The 22,632-nt window shown below is 39.2% G+C and overlaps 2 protein-coding genes across 6 annotated transcripts in view; both read left to right on the top strand.

Annotated features, from left to right (window-relative positions):
* The first annotated feature begins 6,491 nt into the window (after positions 1–6,491).
* Positions 6,492–14,060, top strand: LOC113567609 (uncharacterized). 3 transcript variants are annotated; one of them, XM_081725476.1, is made up of 4 exons: positions 6,492–6,564; positions 7,688–7,756; positions 8,753–11,491; positions 12,669–14,060. In XM_081725476.1, exon 4 carries the CDS (start codon positions 13,104–13,106, stop codon positions 13,644–13,646), a length of 543 nt encoding a protein of 180 aa, XP_081581602.1. In that variant the 5' UTR covers positions 6,492–6,564; positions 7,688–7,756; positions 8,753–11,491; positions 12,669–13,103; the 3' UTR covers positions 13,647–14,060. The 3 variants fall into 3 exon arrangements, with proteins under 3 accessions (XP_081581602.1, XP_081581603.1, XP_081581601.1); XM_081725477.1 differs by lacking the exon at positions 6,492–6,564 and adding an exon at positions 6,891–6,976; XM_081725475.1 differs by lacking the exon at positions 6,492–6,564 and having other exon boundaries at positions 7,352–7,756.
* Positions 14,061–17,201: 3,141 nt separating this feature from the next.
* The window catches only part of LOC113567607 (uncharacterized), an 8,187-nt gene continuing 2,756 nt past the window's right edge, over positions 17,202–22,632 (top strand). For 2 of the 3 annotated variants that reach the window (XR_004775269.2, XM_035519837.2), the window contains exons 1-5: positions 17,210–17,728; positions 19,747–19,816; positions 20,259–20,301; positions 20,529–20,871; positions 22,403–22,632. The exon at positions 22,403–22,632 is cut by the window's right edge. Coding sequence is in view for 2 of the 3 variants with exons in the window: in XM_035519837.2 (XP_035375730.1) it covers positions 17,444–17,728; positions 19,747–19,816; positions 20,259–20,301; positions 20,529–20,871; positions 22,403–22,632 (971 nt within the window). In the remaining variant the exon portion in view is untranslated. Of the gene's footprint in view, positions 17,729–19,746; positions 19,817–20,258; positions 20,302–20,528; positions 20,872–21,290; positions 21,390–22,402 lie in introns of all 3 variants that reach the window. The other variant, XM_081725354.1, reaches the window with a different exon arrangement.

The following is a 22,632-nucleotide window of genomic DNA, read 5'->3' as shown; positions in this document are numbered from 1 at the left end:
CAGAGACAGACAGCAACAAGGTCAATAAACTATACAAGAACATATGCAACAAGCAGACAATGCTTCACAAAAGAGACGGCTTACAACACAAAAGATATTAACAAGCCTTTCTATACTGAACCAAAGTCCTCCATTAGTCATAAATCATATCATAAGGTGAAAAATATTCTACTGGTGTAGTGGGAGAATCTGATGCATTCAACATTTTATATCAACAGAAAAGCCCAAACCAACTTTAAAGGTTACTCAAAAAAAGTGGACCAGGGTAGAACACACAGTCACAATATGTGTGACAGTTTCTGATGTAGGAGCTTATGATTATTATTGCAGAGCCAGGAGGGGAAACTACAGTGTGGCCAAGATCACTGTAAATAGTGTGTGATATTTTCCTATGTTATTTACCTAATACTTGGACTCTGAAATGATTTGAAAACACAGTCAGCAGAGCCAAAGTACTCACAGACTAGTGGAGCTCTCACACTGTACTGGGAGAAGTATCTGTCTCACATCTACTTGTTGGAATAAGCAGCTCTGGTTTGTGATACAAGTAGGTTTATAATATACATTTTTGTGAACAGCTTCATGAAATGTAGTGCTTTCTTAGATTTTATTATCCACAGTGAGACACAAATATATGGCTTCCATAAAGCCTGATACACAGGTATTCCTGAGAGATACAATCTCAGATGTGACATGCAGACACTAAGTATTATCACACCGCTTATTTTATTATCTTTTTAAACTTATTGAGACTCTGGACATGGAGCACTTTTGAACTTGTGAATTTTGTATTATGTATTTTGTGTGTTTAATTTGTATGTGTTTTATATATCCTCATGTTGTGATTTTATGTTTTGGGCTTATGTAATGTCAGTGTTCCTATGAGCTGCACTACAACAAATTCCTATTGGTTTTTGCTCATGGGAACATATGACCTTATCATGATGGAGTTAGAATTATGTATAGTCTATGTCTATAAGACTAGTTTAAGTGAAACAGTAACATCTAAGCACCCTTCATTACCCTCCATAAAGTGTGATTATTTGCTGGACATGATGAGAAGACTCAAGCGTGATTCTGTGGAACCGATTACAATGACTGGGTCCCTTTTGTGTTATAAAGTAAAATTCACTACTAAAACCACGTGGTGTTGTGCATGTATTTATTCTGATATGCTTAAATACGGATACTGTTGCACTGAACCCACTGAACATCAACTGTGCAGCCTAACTGTGTATGGACTCCACCTAGTGGTTACCTTTGGCACTACATAGCTTATACTTCTGTAGTCAATGCCAGTGTTTTCATCAGTCCTGTTTAGGAGGTCATTGAACTGCATAGTATATTGTTTTTCCTCTACTCAATCATTGTATTAAACTAAGACCTGCATCTAGTGAAGCATTTGGGCACATAAGTGATGTTAGCTGGGGTCACTGTGTGTTTCAGGTCTTTTAATCATCATGCACTGTCTCCCAGGTAACCCAGCTGGGAGTGATCAGTTCCCAGCTTGTGTCCCAATAGCATGCGTCCACAGACCACTCCTTCCAAAACCATCTAGAGGTCTTATCTGCTGCGTCTGTGTCCATGGATCACTCCTTCCACAACCATCTAGAGGTCTTATCTACTGCGTCTGCGTCCATGGATCACTCCTTCCACAACCATCTAGAGGACTTATCTACTGTGTCTGTGTTGGCCTTCCTCTTTTTTTGCATCTATGATGTACAGGAGACTGTAGGCCTTACACATAGACCGTAGACCTTATACAGACTGTAACCCTTACACAGAGACTGTAGATCTTATACAGAGACTGTAAGCCTTACACAGACACTGTAGGTCTTAAACAAGGGCTAAGCTACAAATCCACATCAGCCAATCTCTATGGGTGGGGACACACACAGACACACACACACACACACACACACACACACACAGAGCACCTTCTCCACCTCTTCCAGTGACACAGATCCACTAGGTCTGCATATTTTGCTTGCTTCCTTTCACTGACCTCTTCTATCCTCTCCTGCACAGTGTGTGGTCTCAGGGTGGTCTCTGTAATGGTTTCAGGATGGCCTCTGCAATAGTCTCAATGTGGTCTATGTAATGTTCTCCAGCCCGGCTGCGGGTGGGCCTTCATCACTGCTCTGGCAATAGCCTTCAGCATTTGGTCACCTGGAATGTTAATTTGTATTTTGCAAATTAAAATGTATCTTAATTTGTATTTTTGGAAATGTATGTGTATAAGCATCAAAAATACAAAGATGAATACAAAGATACAGCAGTAGGGAGGTTAGTTTAGATCATCTGTGAGAACAGAGAGCAAAGACTAAACACAGCAGATCCAAGCACAGAATGACACAGCAGCTGCACAATCGGTTATAGGTAAGAAAAGGCTTTTTAAAACATATACATATATATAGCAGACATCATTCTAGATCTACACTGTTAAGTCATTTTATTTATTCATCCTGCATGAATACACCCACACATATGTACACATTATAGTTGACTTTATTTATTGTTTGACTTTTTTTGTTTTCGTAGCTGATGTTAAATGTATGCCATCTGTATTATTAATTACTAGATTACTTTTAGTACAGTAACTTGGCCCACTCCATTTTTTAAAATACTTTAGAAAACCTTCATTTACTCCAGTGAAAAACATGGTTGTAGACACAATTGAATAAATATGTACTGAGCATTTTTAAAACCAAATCTGATATTAGTTTAGATTATCTTTAATTAAACTAAACAAAGGACTACAGGAACGAGATCAAGACAAACAGAAGAAGTGGTGATTATGAGGTTTAAAGTGGTACATATTTTCAGGCAAAGTGATTATCTTAGCTTTAAATAGCACCATATTATGTTCTCTTAATGAAGATATACATTGTGTCTTGTTAATGAGTGCATGTTTAATTTCTAAATCCTCTATGCTTTTAACTCCACAGTCTTGGTTTCTTCACTGTTCATCCTGCTTTTGTCAGGTCAGTGTCAGTTTCATGTCCCTGATCAATATCCTCCTGACCACAGAACCTTTTATTTTCTTTTTACTTTAATGTGGAGGATTATAATGTGAAAAAATAAATAGAAAAAAAAGTTGTTTATTTATTTTTATTTTCAGGGCGTGGTGTGACAAAAGTATTTGGACAATATGTTTCATGCAATATTACGCATGTCCATAGGCCTAAAACATTTTGTCACATGATTCCTAAATTGTAAAAAAAACAGTAAAAAACAGTGACTTTACTGAGATACACAAAGGGCAAGATATGAGGTCATAATCATGAGTCATAAAGTAGTCACAGGTGTGATATATAAATTTGATAGTTTTGATTCTTATCTTAAGTAGTAAATCAATAGAGAAATTATGTTTTATAAAAGATGCTCTTATTTCAGGGTACGTTTGCTGAAAATATTTAATCACAAAGTTTAATTTATCACATATATTTCAAAAAAACTGTGTAGGCTTTAACCAAATTCTTTAGTAAATAATGTGCATTTGTATAATGGCTGCATCTCTAGTAAGTCTACATATGTGTGTTCATTTGTATGATGTTGTCTAGAACTTCATGCAAATTAGCATCAAAATTCAATAAAACAAAGTAGAATAGGTGAAACTGAAACTGCACTGGGCAACTTCACAATCAATAAGAGATAAGAGAAACCTTACAAAAATTTCACAGATGTAATACTGAGCTCATATAGGTTCTGATTTATTTATTTAAAAAGATGCCTGTTATTAACAAACTAAAAAGGAAAAAAAAGTAGTAGCTGTTCTTGAATATACTAAAAGTTGGCTAAAGGAACAATACTGACATCAGATCTGTTTCCTCTATACACTGAATATGGACTGTTTGAATTTGAGAAAAGTAACAACATACTCCCACCTCAATCCTTTAGTGTTCTAGAAACTCTTCACTGCCGCTGTGCTGTTGAAAAGCCACTACAATCATTTAAAATGAAAAAGCAGAATTCTAGGATTAAAATGTTTCTGAAATCCACATTTAGAAGACAAGTTAGAAGACGGGATGTCTACAGTATTTCTGGTGAAGTAACTTCCTGTTGGCATTAGGAAAATCCCTGAACTTTCATCTTTCAGATAGATACAACTATGTAAGCTACTGAAAATGATCATATAATTTTAATAGGATGATATAGGAAAAACCATAAACAATACAGTGCTGTAGACACTGAGGATGACAAGATACTGTGGTTTCCTATAATTCAGTAGAAGCAGTGTAGTGACTTACAACCACTAAGTGGCACTCATACACCAAATAATGAGGCTCAACAGTTGACATGCTGGATGTTCCGAAAAGGATGAAGATTGCATTTCAGGATATTTTATTGACACAATAATATTTCAGACTAGTGAACTGGATAGTTTTTCAGAAATCACAAATTATGTGCTTTTAATAACATAGGAGCTTAAACGTCAGACTAGAAATAAATTTTATTATAATAAATAAATAATAATAAATGAAAATATAAATCATCTTACAAAATATGGTACAATTGTTTAACATTTAAAACCACAAACAGGAATTTGTAATGCAGTTTTGGTTTGTATACTTTTCCAAAATGATTCTGTTCTATTTTTAATTAATTGTTTACAAACAGTACAACTTTAAGTGCATTAAAACACTTCCTGCTGGAGGTCTCTGTAATATTCTGAAATTCCTGATATGATTTTAAATGCCGATTGTTACTGTAAGTGACCTTTCCTTTGACATCATTGAACTGAGATGATGATGAGAAGGATTTGTCATTTCGCAAAGTGCCAAAAAAACCAAAGACTGTGGATTACAGTTGTTTACTGACTCCTCTACACCTTGTGCTCCACAGTCATATGTTCAGCACTGCACTTCATCCTGCTTTTCTCTTGTCATTGTGAGTTTCATCTGCAAAGCTCTCTGATGTTTCATGACTATGATGTCCTGCTCATGGGAGGTTTTTACTCTAACAGGACCGTGGTCTCTAGCCATGTGACTCACCAGTTTTTATGTGGTGAAAGTAAAAATGAACTGGACAGAAGCTCAGAACTACCAAGAGGACCCAAGCGGTTCTTAATGGGTTAAACCAAAGTCTAATTTTTTTTAATGTAATTCAAGGGAGTGAGGGTTATGAAAACATGGGGCAAATGTGTAGATGGACAGGTTGATTGACAACACAAATGCTATAAACAACTATGTGTATACAAAAATCACAAATTGAAGATCAACACGCAGTTCTTCAGATGTATCTCTGCATGCTTCACTGACATTGCGTCATGGATGACAGCCCACCACTTGAAGCTCAACCCCAGTAAAACCGAGCTTCTGTACATCCCAGGTATTTCCAACCCTTACCATGACCTGTTTCCTATGAGAATTCCCAGGTATCACCATCTGTAGTTACCCGTAGCCTGGGCAGAACTTTGGACACCCAGTTGTCGTTCTTAACTCATGTTTCAAATTTAACCTGGTCTTACAGATTTCTCCTTTGTAACATATAAAGGATTCAGCCCTTTCTCTCACAGGAAGCTACTCAGGTGCTTGTGCAGTCTCTTGTGATCTCAAAGCTAGACTACTGCAGCTTGCTGGTCTTCCTCTAAGAGCCATCAAACCTCTACAACTTGTCCAGAATGCAGCAGCACAACTAGTCTTCAATCTTCTTAACTTCACGTTACTCCGCTGCTAAATTAGTACTAAATTAGTACTTATTGTAGGGTACTGTTTATTACACTGATGTCTAAAACTCGTGCTTATTGTTTATGACATTCTTTAAGATAGACCTTATGTATTTTGTACTTCTAGGCATCAGCAGTGATCCCTGTATGTCTACAGTAGTCTAGATCATTGGGATATTGCACTGAAACCTACTGTACTGGCTAGGACATACTCTATGAGTAAATGACAAAGTACTTTCTTAAATTGCTCTGTATAACAGCATCTGCTAAATGCTGTAAATGTAAACAAAAAAAAAGGGACCAAATTAGGTCTCTACTGAGTGCTCAGTATTTACCACATACACTGCAGAAATGAAGGACAGTCAGCAGGGGGTGATCAGCCACAGACAAGAAATAAACAAAAACCAATCCCGTTCCCTAAGCTCAAGTCACAAGAAATGCAACATCTGTCCTAACATAAATACATGGACAGCACAGAGCTCTTAGCTAAAGTGTGTAACAGTTGAGTGACAACTGGGCACTTATAGAATTTATATTCATACAAATGGAATGATGCAGGCTGCTTCCTTCTGTGGGGTTGCATAAACTAAATGAATGCTAAGCTTACACTAATAGAATAACGCACAGAATGGAATAGGACTAATGCTTGAATTAATAAAATTACTGTATGTCCAGACATAACAGGAAATGCCCTAGACGTGCATATGTGTGATTGTGTAAGAAGACATGTGTACGCGACAGTTAGACAGAGGCTGAGATGGAAAAGTACAGAAGCAGAAGTTGCGCAAGGCGAGAAAACTATAAGTCTGTCTGTCGCAAAGTTATGCTTTAGATCTCACTCGCACTGCGTTGTGAAGTGACATCTCCAGAGCTCTGCATTAATAAAAGGCCACAAGGTAACGCAGTTTCCTGTCTCTTCTTTCCTGCATCAACGGATACGACACTTCCAAGTCCATTTATCTGCTATAAATCTAAGTAATCCAAGATGATGAAATGTGTAACGCGGGAGAGGTGGTGTGGAAACACACTTGCGAAGTGCCGGCGCGTTTAAACGAAACGGAACTAAGCAGGGAAGGCATAATACAAGGGACGGATGGGATGGAATCACGTAATGTGTTTAGCAGACATAGACTAACAATACCGACCAGACCCAATGATAAACAAGCAAACATAAGAGGAACAGGCTAAGAGAACGATAACAGGCTAACTGAGTTAGGGCGAGACTAAGATTATTAGACAAAATAATCGTAGACTAAAGCAAACAGACAGCGAGGGTAACGGAACAGGGAGCGCGGGGAGAAAGAACAGGTGAGATGCAAGATCAAACGGGGAAATACTAAACGTGTGTAAGCGAATATCGGAGACTAACTTTATCAAACCAAACACATATGAGCGAGGACAAACGCGATCTAACTAAACACATAAGAGCGATGAACTACGACAAGAGGCATCCTACCAAAAACACAATGAGAAACAAACGAGAAATAACCAAAATCCATAGAGCTAGCTCTAACCAGAAACACCTTTCAGCAAAACAATGACCGACAAACAAGGGACGTAGGAACGCGGTTTAAATAAGACTGCAATTAGGGACAAACTCGGAACAGCTGGAGACTAAGGGGAGGAGACAGGGAACCATAGAGACGGACGAAAACCCGGAAGTAGCTAGGTTGCCTGGGAAACGAGGAACGCTCCGGTCTCTAGACGTGGCAAAATGCTTACATCTGTTATAAGAAAAATATATTCACATTTGAAAAAATAGTTTGCAAAGAAATCAAATTTACACAATTTGACAAAATGCATTTGATCAGCCTGCGTAGAATTGGGCATGATTAAGGGTTTGATTTGATTTGCTTTGGTTTCCATCGTGTGCTTCTGATACTAACGTAGCTAACGATTAATGCAAAAAGTACACTTTTCAAATCACAACGGAATGTATATTTTTAACACAAAGAGCACTAAATGTACTGAATTGTATAATGTGAGACTGATTAAATCTTTGTTCTCTCCCTGCTGTAGAGATCCCACTGAATCTGGTTAAACAGGAGACGATGTGGTGGGAAGCCCTGAGATACTGTAGAGAAAATGGTGTGGATCTGGTGTCTCTTCTCACTAATTATACTCAGGAGTGGTTGGCATTTTTGGTATTTTTTGTATTGAGAAATGGCAGGTCTGTATTGAGAAGAGGCAGGTCTGAGTGGACTGTTGTAAATCAGCCCAACCGTGAGCCAGAATTGTTTTTACAATTCTGCAATTATTTACCTAAAAATAAACAACTTATTTAAATTCTACAGTTTGATTATGTGTATTCAAACCTATAGGTTTTATGTTCAGTAACAATGCACCGGTTTTGGATATCCTGCTTCATAGATGCATTTGGCATGTGCACATAACATAAAGTCCTACATTAGCTCCAAGTCTTTTATTATTCCAACATTATTAACTTAGAGTGCTTACATACAATGTTAGCTATAGCTACATTTGAATTGGTATAACTGGATTTATGATGATAATTACAGCATGACACTTTGACAGGTTAACAACTGACTATGTTGTAACTGATCACATTAACATCACGCTTATTTTATGGAGCACTAAACCTCGCCACTCAAACCTTCGTCACTCAAATGTCACCACTTACTCTTTGCAGCCAAGTTTATCTAGAGAGCTAGACATTCAAAAAATTAATGAACACTTGGCATGATTTTAGCACACTGGAATTATAAGTGTCACACCTGTCGCAGTGACACCATCTGACAAGGACTGTGCTACCCAGAAAACCCCTGTTCATTCCCAGTCTCCTGAATATTGATGGCAGCTGTGGCTTGTTAACCTGCTGTGTCTTCATGTATATACATGCCTAGGACTCTTGATCCTATGCTCATGTTTTTTTTTATTACTTTTTTTGCCTGCAACTTTTTTGGATTTGTTTGCTTATCGGGTTTCCATTAGACCTTTTACCCTGCCTGTTTTTCAGTATTCCTGCACTCAATTCCATCTCTGTTCTTCAAACATTACAATAAGGAGTTACACTGGTTATCGATAAGTGTAACTATGTCTAACTCTGCCTGTCTTCATTTTCAGCGAGACACGTGGTCCACCCTGAGCAGAGGAAAAACCTGGCTGGAGAACAGCTGAGTCAGGTTTACAACCCAGAGAACCGATGAGTTGGATTTACAACCCAGAGTCATCTCAATGAAATAAATCACTGGGCAGACAGCAAAGTCTCTTTTAGGTTGGCGGATGAAGTCTAATTCATCTATAATGGTTGTGTTGTTTCTGTGGTCTCCCCTCCTCAGTGCAGTGTCCTATAGGTGGATGGAGGATGAGGTTGCTGAATAGATACAGACTGTTGGATGGAGAGACTACATGGTCCTGGAGAATGGGGCTCCTAAACTCTTCACTGCTATCTCTTTCCCATCTGGCATTAGTCATTTTCCATCCAGAACAAATACTGATCTTTAGTCTGGGTCTTCTGTGGAACTTGTGTTGTTGTATCTGCTTTAGAAGAGTCTGCATCTTTATGACTTAAATGACTATAAGAGTTGTATTTGTGAATTGATTCTTTTACTGGAAACCCACAAAAGTCCAAGTAGTTCACTGTGGCAGGGAGACAGGGGTATGACACAATAATCAATAATCCTTTTGATTATTTAATATCAAAAACAAAAACAAACAGTTTCAGTTTTGCTTGCCTTCTTTTCTCTTTCAGCAACATAAATATTTTCAGTGGTAAGACTCTGTGTGAAGTCTCTATCTCTCTAGATCCAGGCACTTACTGAGAGAAAAGTCTGTATAAAAGGTGTGGCCAAATGTAATCACCCACTGGTTCACTGTCTATGCCCTGCAGTAATGCTTGGCCACACCCATGTTGCCACAGTAACCTTTTCGCTTTTATATTGCAGAGGCAGGAAGAGGAGGCAGGTGTTATGTTATTTTGCTATGTTATTTTTCTTGCTGGAGGTTTAGTTGTTTTTGTCATTCAGTAAGGTGTGTTTTTTGTCATTTTGGATACATATCTATCCTTGACATTTGTTCATTCTTATGAAGAAAGAAATTAAAGTAAATAAAACATGGGGGGGTGGGGGCAAAGGCCAACCATTGTTTTTGTTGTTGTTGTTGATTTTGTTTTTGTTGTTGTTTTTTATTTCACATGGCAGGTTCATGACTTCCTTGTTGGCCAGTAGCCTGAGATTAGAGAGGGCAGAGCTGGGTTGGTCGGTCTTTAGTTTGCCGTTGTTGTACCAAAGCACCTTCCCCATTTGCCCCAGTGCATCATGGGTTTGTGAGGTTTTTGTTTAATACATTCACATACTGCACTGTCTCACTTCACCATGTTGTTCTCAGAATCATGTCTGGCAGCTGCTGTCAGGACCCACAATGTCTTCTCCCAGAGTACCAAGATGACTACAGCCCTACAGAATGTCTAATCAGAATGACTAATGGTACACAATCTTTGTTTAGACATGACTATCAACATCAGTTACTACACACTGCCTAATTTATCCCTTACTTATATTACACTCTGGTTGTTGCTGATATAGACAGACATCAGTTAATTCATGCTGTGTTCTCTCTGGTGTTTTCCACTACATTTGTCTAATGCACATATTTGGTATCCGTATGCCAATATGTAAATTGCATTTTATATCCGTGCGATTCAAGTTAAACATTTGCTACTGTAGGACCACAATCTTTCTATAGACAGTCCACGTTTATACCAAGCTGATGTTCACTGCAACTCTTAATTTGCATTTGCTCAGCAGAACATCATTTAAATGTGTAAATATGAAAAAGCGCAAAGCAAAGGAAGTTGTACTAGTGTAAATTTAGTTCATCTATAATTATGCAGCATATAGAGACTTTAGGAGAGAGACAGAGACTACCAGCAATTTCACTACCAGTAATCAGTGAGAAGTACATTAGTTAGAGGATGTCCAAAGACAGAGTCTGGATTTATACTCGTCCATTGCTTTTTTCAAGTTAAACATTCAAAGCTTCAAAGTCAACACTGATCTTATAAGTCTTGTTTACCTGAGTCTTAAACATAAAGTGTATGGGGCAGCATATGTATTATATATGCATTGCTTTCTTATGTGATCATAACATCAAGACAAGTCAGCAGTTGTCTTCACTGATCTTGTGGTACTCTTCACATACAACTAGAATGAAAACATTTCTCTTTTAAATTCCATGATTTTATTTGAAGGTCAGATTAAAGGATTTACTCAACATTACCTACAAATTATCATGCTTTTATTGCTGCTCAGTGGTAACTCATATGTACACGAGCTGAAACAAGCACTGGGTTTGCACTGACCAGTATTAAGAGGTGGGATGTGTAGGATTTAAATGACCAGCTGTACATTCCTCAGCCTTCACAGAGTGTAGATTTACTGTGCCATTTTTATGAATGTTTATAGTGCATTGGTGTCACACAGCAGAACATGCAGTTTGAATATGGAGTTACACTGGTTCAGTTCTTCAGTGTAAGTAGAACAAAGCTGTGCATTATGGCAAAATTGAGAAACAGAGAAAACCATGCTGACCAAAAGTACACCATCCAGAGAACAATGATGTATATATTCTTTATTAAAAAATATATGCATGAATATTTGTTGTCTACCTGTTCAAGAGATTCAGCTGAGTCTGACTGAATGGGAGATGACATGGAGAGAAGCTCTGAGATACTGCTGACCAGAGATCAGAATATGTGCAACTAATGAAACTCAGGAGTAGGTGGAGACAGTCACTACAAATGTCTCCAATCCTAATGTGTGGATGGGTATGCATCATACCTGTACCCTGGGCTCCTGGTACTAGGTGAGTGGTAAATACTGCTTGATGAATATTGGCTTGTTTCTTTTTTAGACTACTTGAAGAGGAAGCAGTTTTACTGTATCCTCATTGTTTCGTAAAGTTCGGGACAATATATTTCTTCTCATTTTACTGCATTCTTTGGTATGCATGTACAACTGTCAGATAACAGTTCATAACAGTAACAGTCACATGTACTTTGGTATAAACACACAAACTAAATGTAAGGGCCTCCTAATCCTATACAATACATAAGTGATATTGGCAACAACAACAATCTAAATGATAAAGACTGCCAACTTGGTTAGAATAAACAGTACATTTATTAACACACTACTCTAAATCACAAACAACTGGGAATTGTCCTTCTGGCGTTAAATCCAGGAATGAGTTTCGTCCTCAGTTTAATGAGAGGGAACTGATCACCTTTGTTTCAGGCCACCTGACCGCCTTTGGAAGCTTGCTTGGAAGTAATTAAGACGTTAGTTTAGATTCCACTGTTATTTGGACTAATTAAATTAAGAAATACGATTTTCAGCTGTTTGCTATTAACTATCCTCTGGTGCAAAGTGAAGAAAGAACCCGAGAAAGAGATGATGGAGCCCGTCTAACCTTGTTGATGGAAAAACCAGTGAGAGAGCGAAGTTCTGTTGATCAAAAAGGCATTTTAAAACACCTTAATTCCATGTACTTAAGACACCCTATTTCTACTGTTTACGCAAGTTTGTGCTTTGCGTTGCTGATGATGCTTCCACCTGATGGATTGGCTTGGTACCTACATAAACGTAACCTCTAATGAGACAGTGAACAAATCAAAGGGGGTAAGAAGCAAAAATAATCCAAAACACAGACAAAGGTCTGTTACACTGAGAGGCAATTAGAGAAAATGAACAAATCCAAGGAGAGAGACAAAAAGATGAAAATGAAAATAAACAAGGAGTGGTCTAACAATGATAACAATAAACAAGTAGTCTAACAATGAAAGGGCAATGTAGAAAACAACACCTCCTGGGTGCAGCTGTGACTGGTCTTCATCATTATTCATTAATAAAGATGAATTGGAGAGGATTTGTGCTTGTGTAATCAGATTTTATGTGTATTAATTGTATGATTACCAGATATGTGTTTGTGTGTATAGTTTGGATGTGGATAATTACATTTTTTCATTGTTACTTTGTCACAGATATTTCAGATAAACAGAGTTCACTTGAAGCAATCTATAGTAAACAAATCTTTTTTTTATAATGGTTGTGGTTAATGGATCAAGAATGCCTGGGAGAGTAAAACGGAAGGGAAAGAAGGGAGGTAGACGCCATCCTACAGCCCGCACAGGGAAGACCCCCGTGTCCTTGGGCACCTCTTGACGCCCACAAGAGGTGAGCGTGGGCCAGGTGCGGAGGCACAGGACTGGTATAATGATTTCCAGTCCTCGGAGTCAGACTCCATGGACTTCAACTATCCCGCAGAGAGGCCGTCGCTCATCCTGACCTTGCTCCAGGGATCCTCGACGAGGGAGGAACCCGCTGGATGATTTTGGGGGGACCTGGTATATGGTCCGGGGTCGGACTTGGCTGAGTCCTACGTAGACCAGCTGGACTATGTTAACCAGCAATTGGAGATGGACTCCGCTGGGTCCTACAACCCCTGCATGGACTATACAGAGGGCTGCACCGAGTATGGAGAGAGAGGGAAGTACTGTGACGTTGGTCTGCAGTCAGAAATCGGGTCAGATCGTGAGGCTGACTCTTCGATGGAGGTGGAGGAGGTCCCTTGTAGGGATCCTTCCTCACAGAGCGACATTAAAGGCTCTGAGAAACACGAGCCCCCAGCACCCAAGGCTCCACCTAAGGCTCCGCCCAGGGCACGCCACCCTGGGGCAAGCAAGCTGCCCCAGGTGACTGGCAGAGAAGCGGCATCGTCGTCAGAGGAGGACACTCCTCTCCCTAAGGCGAGAAGTCCCAAAGTGCATGCGCCTACACCTAAGCCTCGTGGAGGAAAAAAGGTAGCGACACCACTGGCTGCACTGGAATCGAGCAACATGGCTGGTGCACTTCCCGACGTCGCTGCTACCCAAGCCACCGAAGGGCAGTCTCCCCCAGGCTGGACAGCCTCCAAACCAGCCGATGATTGGGGCACCTTCTCCCTTCCCCGGACTATTTAATGTGTGTGGTGTTGTTCATGTGCCTGTCCCCGTCACCGTGCCTGTCCCTATTACACTAAATGTACTGGTCACTTTGTTCTCCTTCGTCTGTGCCCGTGCCCGTTAGCGTGTGCGTCCCTGTGTCTGTCATCGTCTTGGTCCCTGTCCTTCCCCCCACTGCACTGCTCGCGCTGGCCCATAGCGGGTTGTCCGGTCCTCCAACCTCGCCGATAGGCTGGCGTGCCAGGAGTCGCGCCCTTGAGGGGGTCTCGGTCACGGTACGGCCCCTCCCTCTCAAATGTGTGTGTGTGTGTCTGTATTGCCACGCCGTCTCATGTCGTTCCCCTGATCCTTGTTGTGTGTAATTGTCATGCGTGTATATAAGTCTCGTGTCGTATTGTTGAAGTTTTCGGTGTTTGACCAAAGTAGCGTGTTTGTGTGTCTGTCGTGAATGTTAAATATACATTAAAACATATGTTTTTGTTTAATGTGCCTCGTCCCTGCATCCTGTCTAACCTTTACAGTCTGACTGATGCTAATCTGCATTTATTTGCATTTTGTTCTCTGGCACTTTATGAAAATCAGTCAGACTAAATTAAGCAACATGCAGCAAATCCACAGAGCAAAGACAAAAAAACGCTGGAGACAGACCACAGAGCATCTTCACAGTCAGAAAGAGGTAAGAAAAGCCCCTTAAAAAAGATATAAAACTGAGCTGATAAATATTTAGATTTAATTAACGTTATCTTTAAGTGTACAGTTGAACAATTATCAAAATTTAAAAAGTGATATATTGCATTGCCTAAAAGCAGAATGTTTTTAAAATCCATGACAGGTTTTTGAAGGATCAGTGCATCTAACAGGTTAGGATAGGGGCTGTAACCTCTGGTGTAGCACTTTGTCAAACAAACACATGACATACACTTGTTAAATTAAATTAAATATATTTATGAAATATATTAAATTAGATGTATTTAAAAGAAAATAAAAGCTGCCCCTGAATTAGTTTCGGCCATCAAATTTTAGTGCTAAAACTGTAGGACAGACACCACAAATCATCAGTAACAAGAAAGACACTACAGAACTCTAAAGAAACAAACAATTTCTTAAGAAGCAGGTCTGAATTAGATTCCTGAAAAAGTAAAGTCTGACATAAATGTTTATTAGTGTGGCATGATAATGGTTCCCTTAAAAAAGACACCAAGGCAAGCTTAGTTTCATCAGACAACTATCCACAGCACAGCTTTTTTTGTCAACAGTACGATGCCTGAAGCCTTGTTCACACACAATCCCCGTACATTCTTGGGAATGCTTCGGTCAGAATTTTGTGTCATTCCCATGCATCCTTTCCACAGCAATGTTGTGGGATACTGGGAAACATGCTTCATCAGTGTTGTGTGATACGTACTTTCATACATGAAAAGAAAGTTCCGGGTGAACTGATTCTATTTCACCTGCATTATACTGGCATGTTAGTGCGTAAAATGTATGTTGTGTTTTACACAGCACTGTTTTACTGACCACACTGCCACTTCAACAGAACAATGTAAGCAATTTTGAATATTTAGAAGTATTATAACTATATCAGTGTAATGCAAATTTGACCTTGACCTGTATGCATTTGTCACTCTAATTGAGTGCTATTTACAATTTCAACCAAAACAGCATTGTAAGCAATTTTGCACAGTTAGAAGAAGGAGTGTATTCTAATAACTATACCAGATCAATGCTCTTTTGAATTTTTCTCTTTAATTGTTTAAACTTTTAAAGCTGATAATCCCATCGTTTATTCTAATTAATGCATTAATTACAGTAATTAAATTAGAAATAAGCCACAACAGATGCATCACTGCTAACATTTCTGTTTCTGTTCACTTAATGATTCTTAATAGATTAATATATATATATATATATATATATATATATATATATATATATACACAGTTAAACTACTGTATGTGCTCATCCTGATCATTCTAAAACGGCCCGGCTTAATTTTTAGTTCTAATTTTGAAAGATTATTTTTGCATTACATGATAACACCAATACATATATGTAAACTACAAGTTATTTCAGTAGCCTTCAAACCTAAACTAAACCAGATACATCATTCAATGCCCATGTGACTGCAGGACGATTGTATTTACTGTATTTAATGAGTACTGAGAGTGCAGTGCTTATAAACATGTACTGATCAGGTATTAATGTGTCCCTACAGGTCTGGGTCTGGTCAGATGAGAGTAACTACACATACAATGACTGGGGCCCTGGGGAGCCAAACAACATTGGGAGTGACAACTGTGTGCAATTATACAATAATTATTCAGACAAATGGAATGATGCAGGCTGCAACTATACATGTCCGTTTGTCTGCTATAAAAGTGAGTAAACCAAGATAACGAAACACTTTACATCTTTTATAAGTACATTGTATTCAGTTTTAAGTAATATTTTGGTGAAAAATCTTAAAAGGAAGTTGATCAGCCAGCGTAGGTTTGGGCATAATTTAGGTTTTGATTTGGTTTAGTTTGGTTTCGATCAAGATCTTCTGTAGTTTTACAGTGGAGTGCTGAAGCTGATCGAGCTAACAAGTAATACAATTATATCTGACCACGAACCTTTTTCCATAAATAACTTATCCAATTTTCACACACATTCAAACAAAAAGTACACCCTGCAAAGATTAACTACTTTTTTTTTTTTGAAAGGCTCAAGTTGTTTGATATACTGATCAAATCCTTGTTCTCTTCCTGCTGTAGAGATCCCACTGATTCTGGTTGATCAGGAGATGACGTGGTGGGAAGCCCTGAGATACTGTAGAGAGAATTATAAGGACCTGGTGTCTGTTCTCACTAATGAAACTCAGGAGTGGGTGGAGACAGTCACTAAAAATGTCTGGGATGGGTCTGTGTCACACCCGCACCCTGGGCTTCTGGTACTGGGTGATTGGAGAGTGTATCTGGTACCAGAACTGGGCCCATGAGAACAGGACAAGAGTGGAAGACTGCAGCAATGGAGAAAGATCAGGAGCAGTGCAGTCTGGAAGTAAGCAGTGGGTTAGCCTGCCAGATACTCAGAAACTCAACTTCATCTGCACCATCTAGGGCAGGACAGAGTTAAATATTTATCAACAGCTACACAAATTCATAGCGCAATAAAATTAACATGATTTTTTAGGCCATTGCTGTTAATTCTGATCCTTAAAGCTCAAGAAAATATAATTATATGACAACTGTTTGCTTTTACCACAGTCTTTGACTATGAAGTACCTTCTGTCTAATAATATAAAGATTATATAATAATGACTGCTGATGTTCATAATGTCACATGATACACAAATCAACTTAAGGTGCTTTATAAATAAAATTTAAAAAAAAGAAAAATCTAAAAGACAGCCAGTTCAATAGAAAAGGTAAATAAATTAAAAAAAAATTAATTAAAAATATTAGAACATTGGAATACTATATAATCCAAACCAAACACCTTTACACTTGGGGGCGGTCCCCTCCTAAACATCTGTAAGCGTCTGCGTTCACGTTCATCAGTAACAGGAGACAGACCCGCTTCGACGTTCCTACGCAGAAGACGTCACACATCGGTCGTCAAGGTAAAGACGTAAGACGTCACGCAGTTGATTTACCCAATCCGGGTTAAAATTCGCATCCGGGTTAGCCACTTAGTAATAGCTACTGCTACAGAAGGAGAAGCTGCAGACGGTCTATCTCTAAAATCTAAATGGCTGGCTAATTTCCTGAAACCTATATATGCAAGATCAAAAAATAAAATAAAGTTGATCTACATTTGGTGAACTTCCGAAAATGAGGTGCATTGTACCGGGCTGCAGTAACACGAACACGTCTACACGTTTTCATTCTTTTCCTCTGAGCAATGGCGCTTTGTGCCGGTCATGGCTGCAGTCCATCCGACATCCCACCTTCTTGTCCGACACAGATGTTAAAGTTATTAGACAAGAACGACTGATGGTGTGCAGTGATCATTTTGTAGTGGCTGACTACAAAGGCAGATGTTTGAAAGACGGCGCTGTTCCCTCTGTCTTCCCATGGACAGCAATACGGGTGGAAATGTTATCCCTGCCATTCGAGGTAGGTTTTATAGCTATTCTAGGTAGATAGAAAGGGGCGGGAGGCTATGTTCAAACAAAGCACCCTGCCATTCGAGGTAGGTTTTATAGCTATTCTAGGTAGATAGAAAGGGGCGGGAGGCTATGTTCAAACAAAGCACTTTAGTTAAAAAAAAACAAACAAACTTACGTCTTGTAGATAGCTATACAGTTGAAGTTTGTAGTTCATTTGGCAGTTTCTGATCATAGAACCACTGTAGGGCTGGATATTTTGGGACGGTGGACATCTCTAAAGCTATCAGGACGACTGGCATGTAAATGCCCCAGAAACATGACTGTGCCTCAGATGCTTGCACCAGCTTAATACCCACACCTGCGCTGCTACTGTATCAGTGTTCATACTGTTATATGGGTGGTTATCAGGGGGTCCTGTGGTCAGAAACTGACCAGTGATGCACTAGTTAAAGTGTGCTTGGCAGACTGTGCTTGCAAGTGCAGGACTATAAAATGCATTTATAGTACAGTTGTACCTAATAAAGTAAGGGTCTGTTCATGGAGGACCAGAGTCCATCAGTTAACAAACCACACTGGAAACTGGCTCACTCAGTCAGGATTTGAAAACACGGTGCAACTTTAACTAATATTACATTATATAATATTAGTTAATTATGTAATATTAATTAATGTAGCATATTGGTTAATGTAGCACTGTGATGTCAAACCCTGGTCTCAGAGGGACAGAGTCAATTGCGATCTGGTAATTGACCAGATCATAATAATTTTGCTTAAACACAAATGATTCAACGTATCAATCAATTGCAAGGTTTAGTAGGTATGTCTGTGCAGAGAAATTACCAAACGTTGCCAGACTCTGGCCCTCCAGTACTGGACTTTGACACCCCTGTAATAAAGTCACCTGTAAGTGTAGATAAAACTAGATCTTTCTAATGAAGTGTCTGGCAAGTGTATGTATTCAGACACAGTTTGCAGCAGCACCACTGAAAATGTGTGATGCACTCATACCAGCACAACACCCTAACCATGTCAGTGTCATTACTCTGTTGAGAATGGTCCCACCATCCAAAGAAGACCATCAGTGGTCCTGATGTGCTCACAAACTGATCAGTGAGGAACAGAGTAGAGAGCAGTTAAGCAGTCATGCATCACCACAGAGCTGATGCTGCATATAACTACACCCATAAAATGCATTTATAACACAGGCACACCAAATAATGTGTTCAGTAACTGTAAATAAAGGTAAGGGGCTCTAATAAAGGGTCCAGTGAGGATGTGCTTTCTGGGGTTCAGCAGTTAGAATTTCCCTGTATAGCATTACTATGACTTTCAAGGCCAGATACGATTTCCAGACCTGAATACTGTGTAGATGTTTTAAGCTTGCATACTTAGACATACTTTCCATTTGCTTTTTTAGGCTCAGTTTTTGACTGCTCAAATAATGTTAAGTGACATGATGTGACTACTAGCATTATAAGCAACATGACAATGTTACTTCTGGACTGGTTTGTTAAGTATTACTCAGTTCCCAATAACAATAATAGCTTTTAAATGTTTTCTTTTTTTAAATGAAACATACTGTACACTATATATAATCAAGTACTGATTGCAAATTGAAATGCTCCAAAGTGTATTACATCTGCAAATGTTGCTTGCATCTGTTGCTTGGTGGCAGTTTATTCATTCAGTGTAATAGTGCTCTGGATACAGCGAATTACATTTCAGTTAAGGGGATTATCCCAGTTTATATCTTGAGAGGTCAAATTGTGAAACTTTGTAAATTAGTCTGGTGAGCCTCAACAAGAGGTTGAAAACAAGTGGTTGAAGTTCATTTTAGTCCATCCTTAGTGACCAGTGAAAAGTTAAAGAAACCTCCAAAATGCAGAGCATTGTTTGCATTTATTTAAGCAGTCTAAGTCTTGGGGAACTTAGTTAATTGTTAATTGATTATCTGATGTAGTCAAAACGAAGCTGTATGTGGTCTGTTTGTTTCTTGCAATATTTAACGTAATTTTTAATTTAAAGGAGAAGTGTGAAAAAGATGACACTCCACTCACTGTCTGCTCTCAAACGGACAAAGGACCAAATCAGCAAGGTGGGAAAACAACAGAATAACCTTCTTAACCTGGAACATGGACATGGAACATGGATAGTTGTTTTGATGACTGAATTTCTGTCTTTGGGTCATTTGGTAATCTGTCTGCTTTCAGATCACAAGCCCCAGTTCATATTAGCTGCTTTTACACCAATGGTTCCCCAGGTCTGGGCAGTAGTGCAGTATAGGGTTTGGTGTTTTCAGTGCTAAGACACCATATCCATCCAGGCCCTTAGGCCCTATTTCCAAACAGTCCTGAACAGTCGTGTGTGAGCGCAAGAGAAACAAACAAAATATTAAACCATGCCATGCATGGTACTCAGAAGTAATGATTTACTAATTAAGTTGTGCTCAGATAAAACTAGAGTGAAACTGAATTTCTTTACCTGCAATAATTAAGTTCAATTATGTGGTTGGACTGAAATTACATTCTCCTTCACAGCTGTCAACATCACCCAGACATCTCAAGGACACAGCATTCTGAAGTAAGTCATGAATTGGTGGACATAAAACATTAGTCATACTGCTATGTTCATTAGTGTTCACAGAAAATACAGTTATGTAGACTGGCAGTAGAACTGAGTATCTCTTTTGGTCAAGCAAATGTCATTGTGTGGTCATGGAATCAAACTGAACAGTTTTTAGCTTTTATCCTGCTTATTCACAAGTATTACCTGTGTAGTTATACATACTTTCCCTCCCTTTGTTTCAGGAGCAGTGAGGTGTTGGTGAGCGTTCAGTGTTTGCTGGAGCTCTTCAAGTGTTGCTCTGTGTGTCTTGTTGAGTGCTGCTTCACAGTTGAAGGCCATGAGAGGCTGTTTTCAGTCACCCAGGACTGTCAGAGCTGCGGTCACCATAGAGTGTGGAGGAGCCACCCCAACCGGACTGAACAGCCTGTGGAGACCCTACCTGAAGACGACAAGTGTAGGGAGAACCTCTGTAAAGAAGACAAGGAATGTGGGGAGACTTTTCACCATTCACAGGAGGTCGAGGATGCAACCTCACACCCAGAGGTAGAACACACACTGGAGCCAGAGGATGACAATAGCGAGGAGGTGTGTATTTTTTCTTCATCGTCACTACAGCAGTTGACTGGTCAATTAAGTACATTTGATAAATACAGTGAACTTACAATTTATGGCTACAAGAGGGCACACTGTATTGTTTATACACTGTCTGGCCAAAAAAAAAGGTCTCACACTAATATTTCATTGGACCACCTTTAGCTTTGATTACGACACACAGTCGCTGTGGCATCATTTCCACAAGCTTCTGCAATGTCACAACACAACAGAGCTGCATTCATTTTTCCCCCAAGATCTTGTATTGATGATAGGAGATTTGAACCACTGCGCAAAGTCTTCTCCAGCACATCCCAAAGATTCTCAATGGGGTTCATGTCTGGACTCTGTGGTGGCCAATCCATGTGTGAAAATGATGTCTCATGCTCCCTGAACCACTTTTTCACAATTAGAGCCCGATGAATCCTGGCCTTGTCATCTCGGAATATGCCCGTGCCATCAGGGAAGAAAAACTCCATTGATGGAATAACCTGCTTGTTCAGTATATTCAGGTAGTCAGCTGACCTCATTCTTTTGGCACATAACATTGCTGAACCTAGACCTGACCAACCCAGATCATAGCACTGTCCCCACAGGCTTGTACAGTAGGCAATAGGCATGATGGGTGCATCACTTCAGCCTCACTGACGAGTGGTTTTCTTAAGGCTACACAGCTGTTTAGTCCCAATCCCTTCAGTTCCCTTCACATTGTGTGTGTGGAAATGCTCTGACTTTCACTATTAAACATATCCCTGAATTCTACTGTTGTTTTTCTATGATTTGATTTCACCACACGTTTAAGTGATCGCTGATCACGATCATTCAAGATTTTTTTACGACCACATTCCTTCCTCAAAGATGATGTTTCCCCACTGTCCTTCCACTTTTTAGTAATGCGTTAGACAGTTCTTAAGCCGATTTTAGTAGTTTCAGCAATCTCCTTAGATGTTTTCTCTGCTTGATGCATGCCAATAATTTGAGCCTTCTGAAACAGATAAACATCTTTTCCACGACCACAGGATGTCTTTCGACATGGTTGTTTAACAAATGAGAAGCTACTCATTGAATCAGTTAGGGTTAAATAACTTGTTGCCAGCTGAAACATAATCACCCATGCAGTAATTATCCAATTATCTATTTGCTTACTTAAATCCAGGTGGTGACCCTTTTTTTTGGCCAGGCAGTATATTTTTCCTCTGCTGCCCTTCTATTAGAAGGGTTAAAGTAAAAGGTTAGCACTGAAATAACAATAAATTCAGAAATAAATAAATAAAATACAAAAGCGTTTAAATCACGACTTGTTTATGTATTGTAAAATTTGTTAAACAACTACAGGGATTAAACCACACAGTGAGATTTATGTAAACATGTTAAACCATACAGAAAATGTTTTGTCCAAATTGATCCTGGTTTTGGGCACAGAAAGTATGTGAACAATTTTTGCAGCTGTAGGCAGGTGATTTCAGAACTGTTGAAAGTCAAACCACCTGCACAATCTAAAAATAATTCTTTGATTTGCATTTAGAGTATGGTGGTGGTACCTCATCGCATGAAGTCCAAAGAGGTGTCGATGGAAACGAAACACACCATAGTGAACCTAAGAAGTCAAAAGAAGTCAATCAGAGAAATAGCCAAAGCATTAGGTTTGTCAAAGTCCACGGTCGCATACATTATCAAGAAGAAAGCTAGCACCGGGGACGTAAGCAACAAGAAACGATGTGGCCGACCAAAGAAGACTACTGCAGAAGATGACCA

The sequence above is a fragment of the Electrophorus electricus genome, chromosome 13 (genome assembly GCF_041902795.1).
Source record: "Electrophorus electricus isolate QZ-2024a chromosome 13, ASM4190279v1, whole genome shotgun sequence".
NCBI classification, from domain to species: Eukaryota; Metazoa; Chordata; class Actinopteri; order Gymnotiformes; family Gymnotidae; genus Electrophorus; species Electrophorus electricus.
Note: the sequence above shows the minus strand (reverse complement) of the source record. Positions and strands in the feature narration are given on the sequence as shown.

What these genes read in the sequence shown, in the direction of transcription:
- LOC113567609 (XM_081725476.1), top strand. Translation starts at nt 13,104, where the DNA reads ATGGACTCCGCTGGGTCCTACAACCCCTGCATGGACTATACAGAGGGC.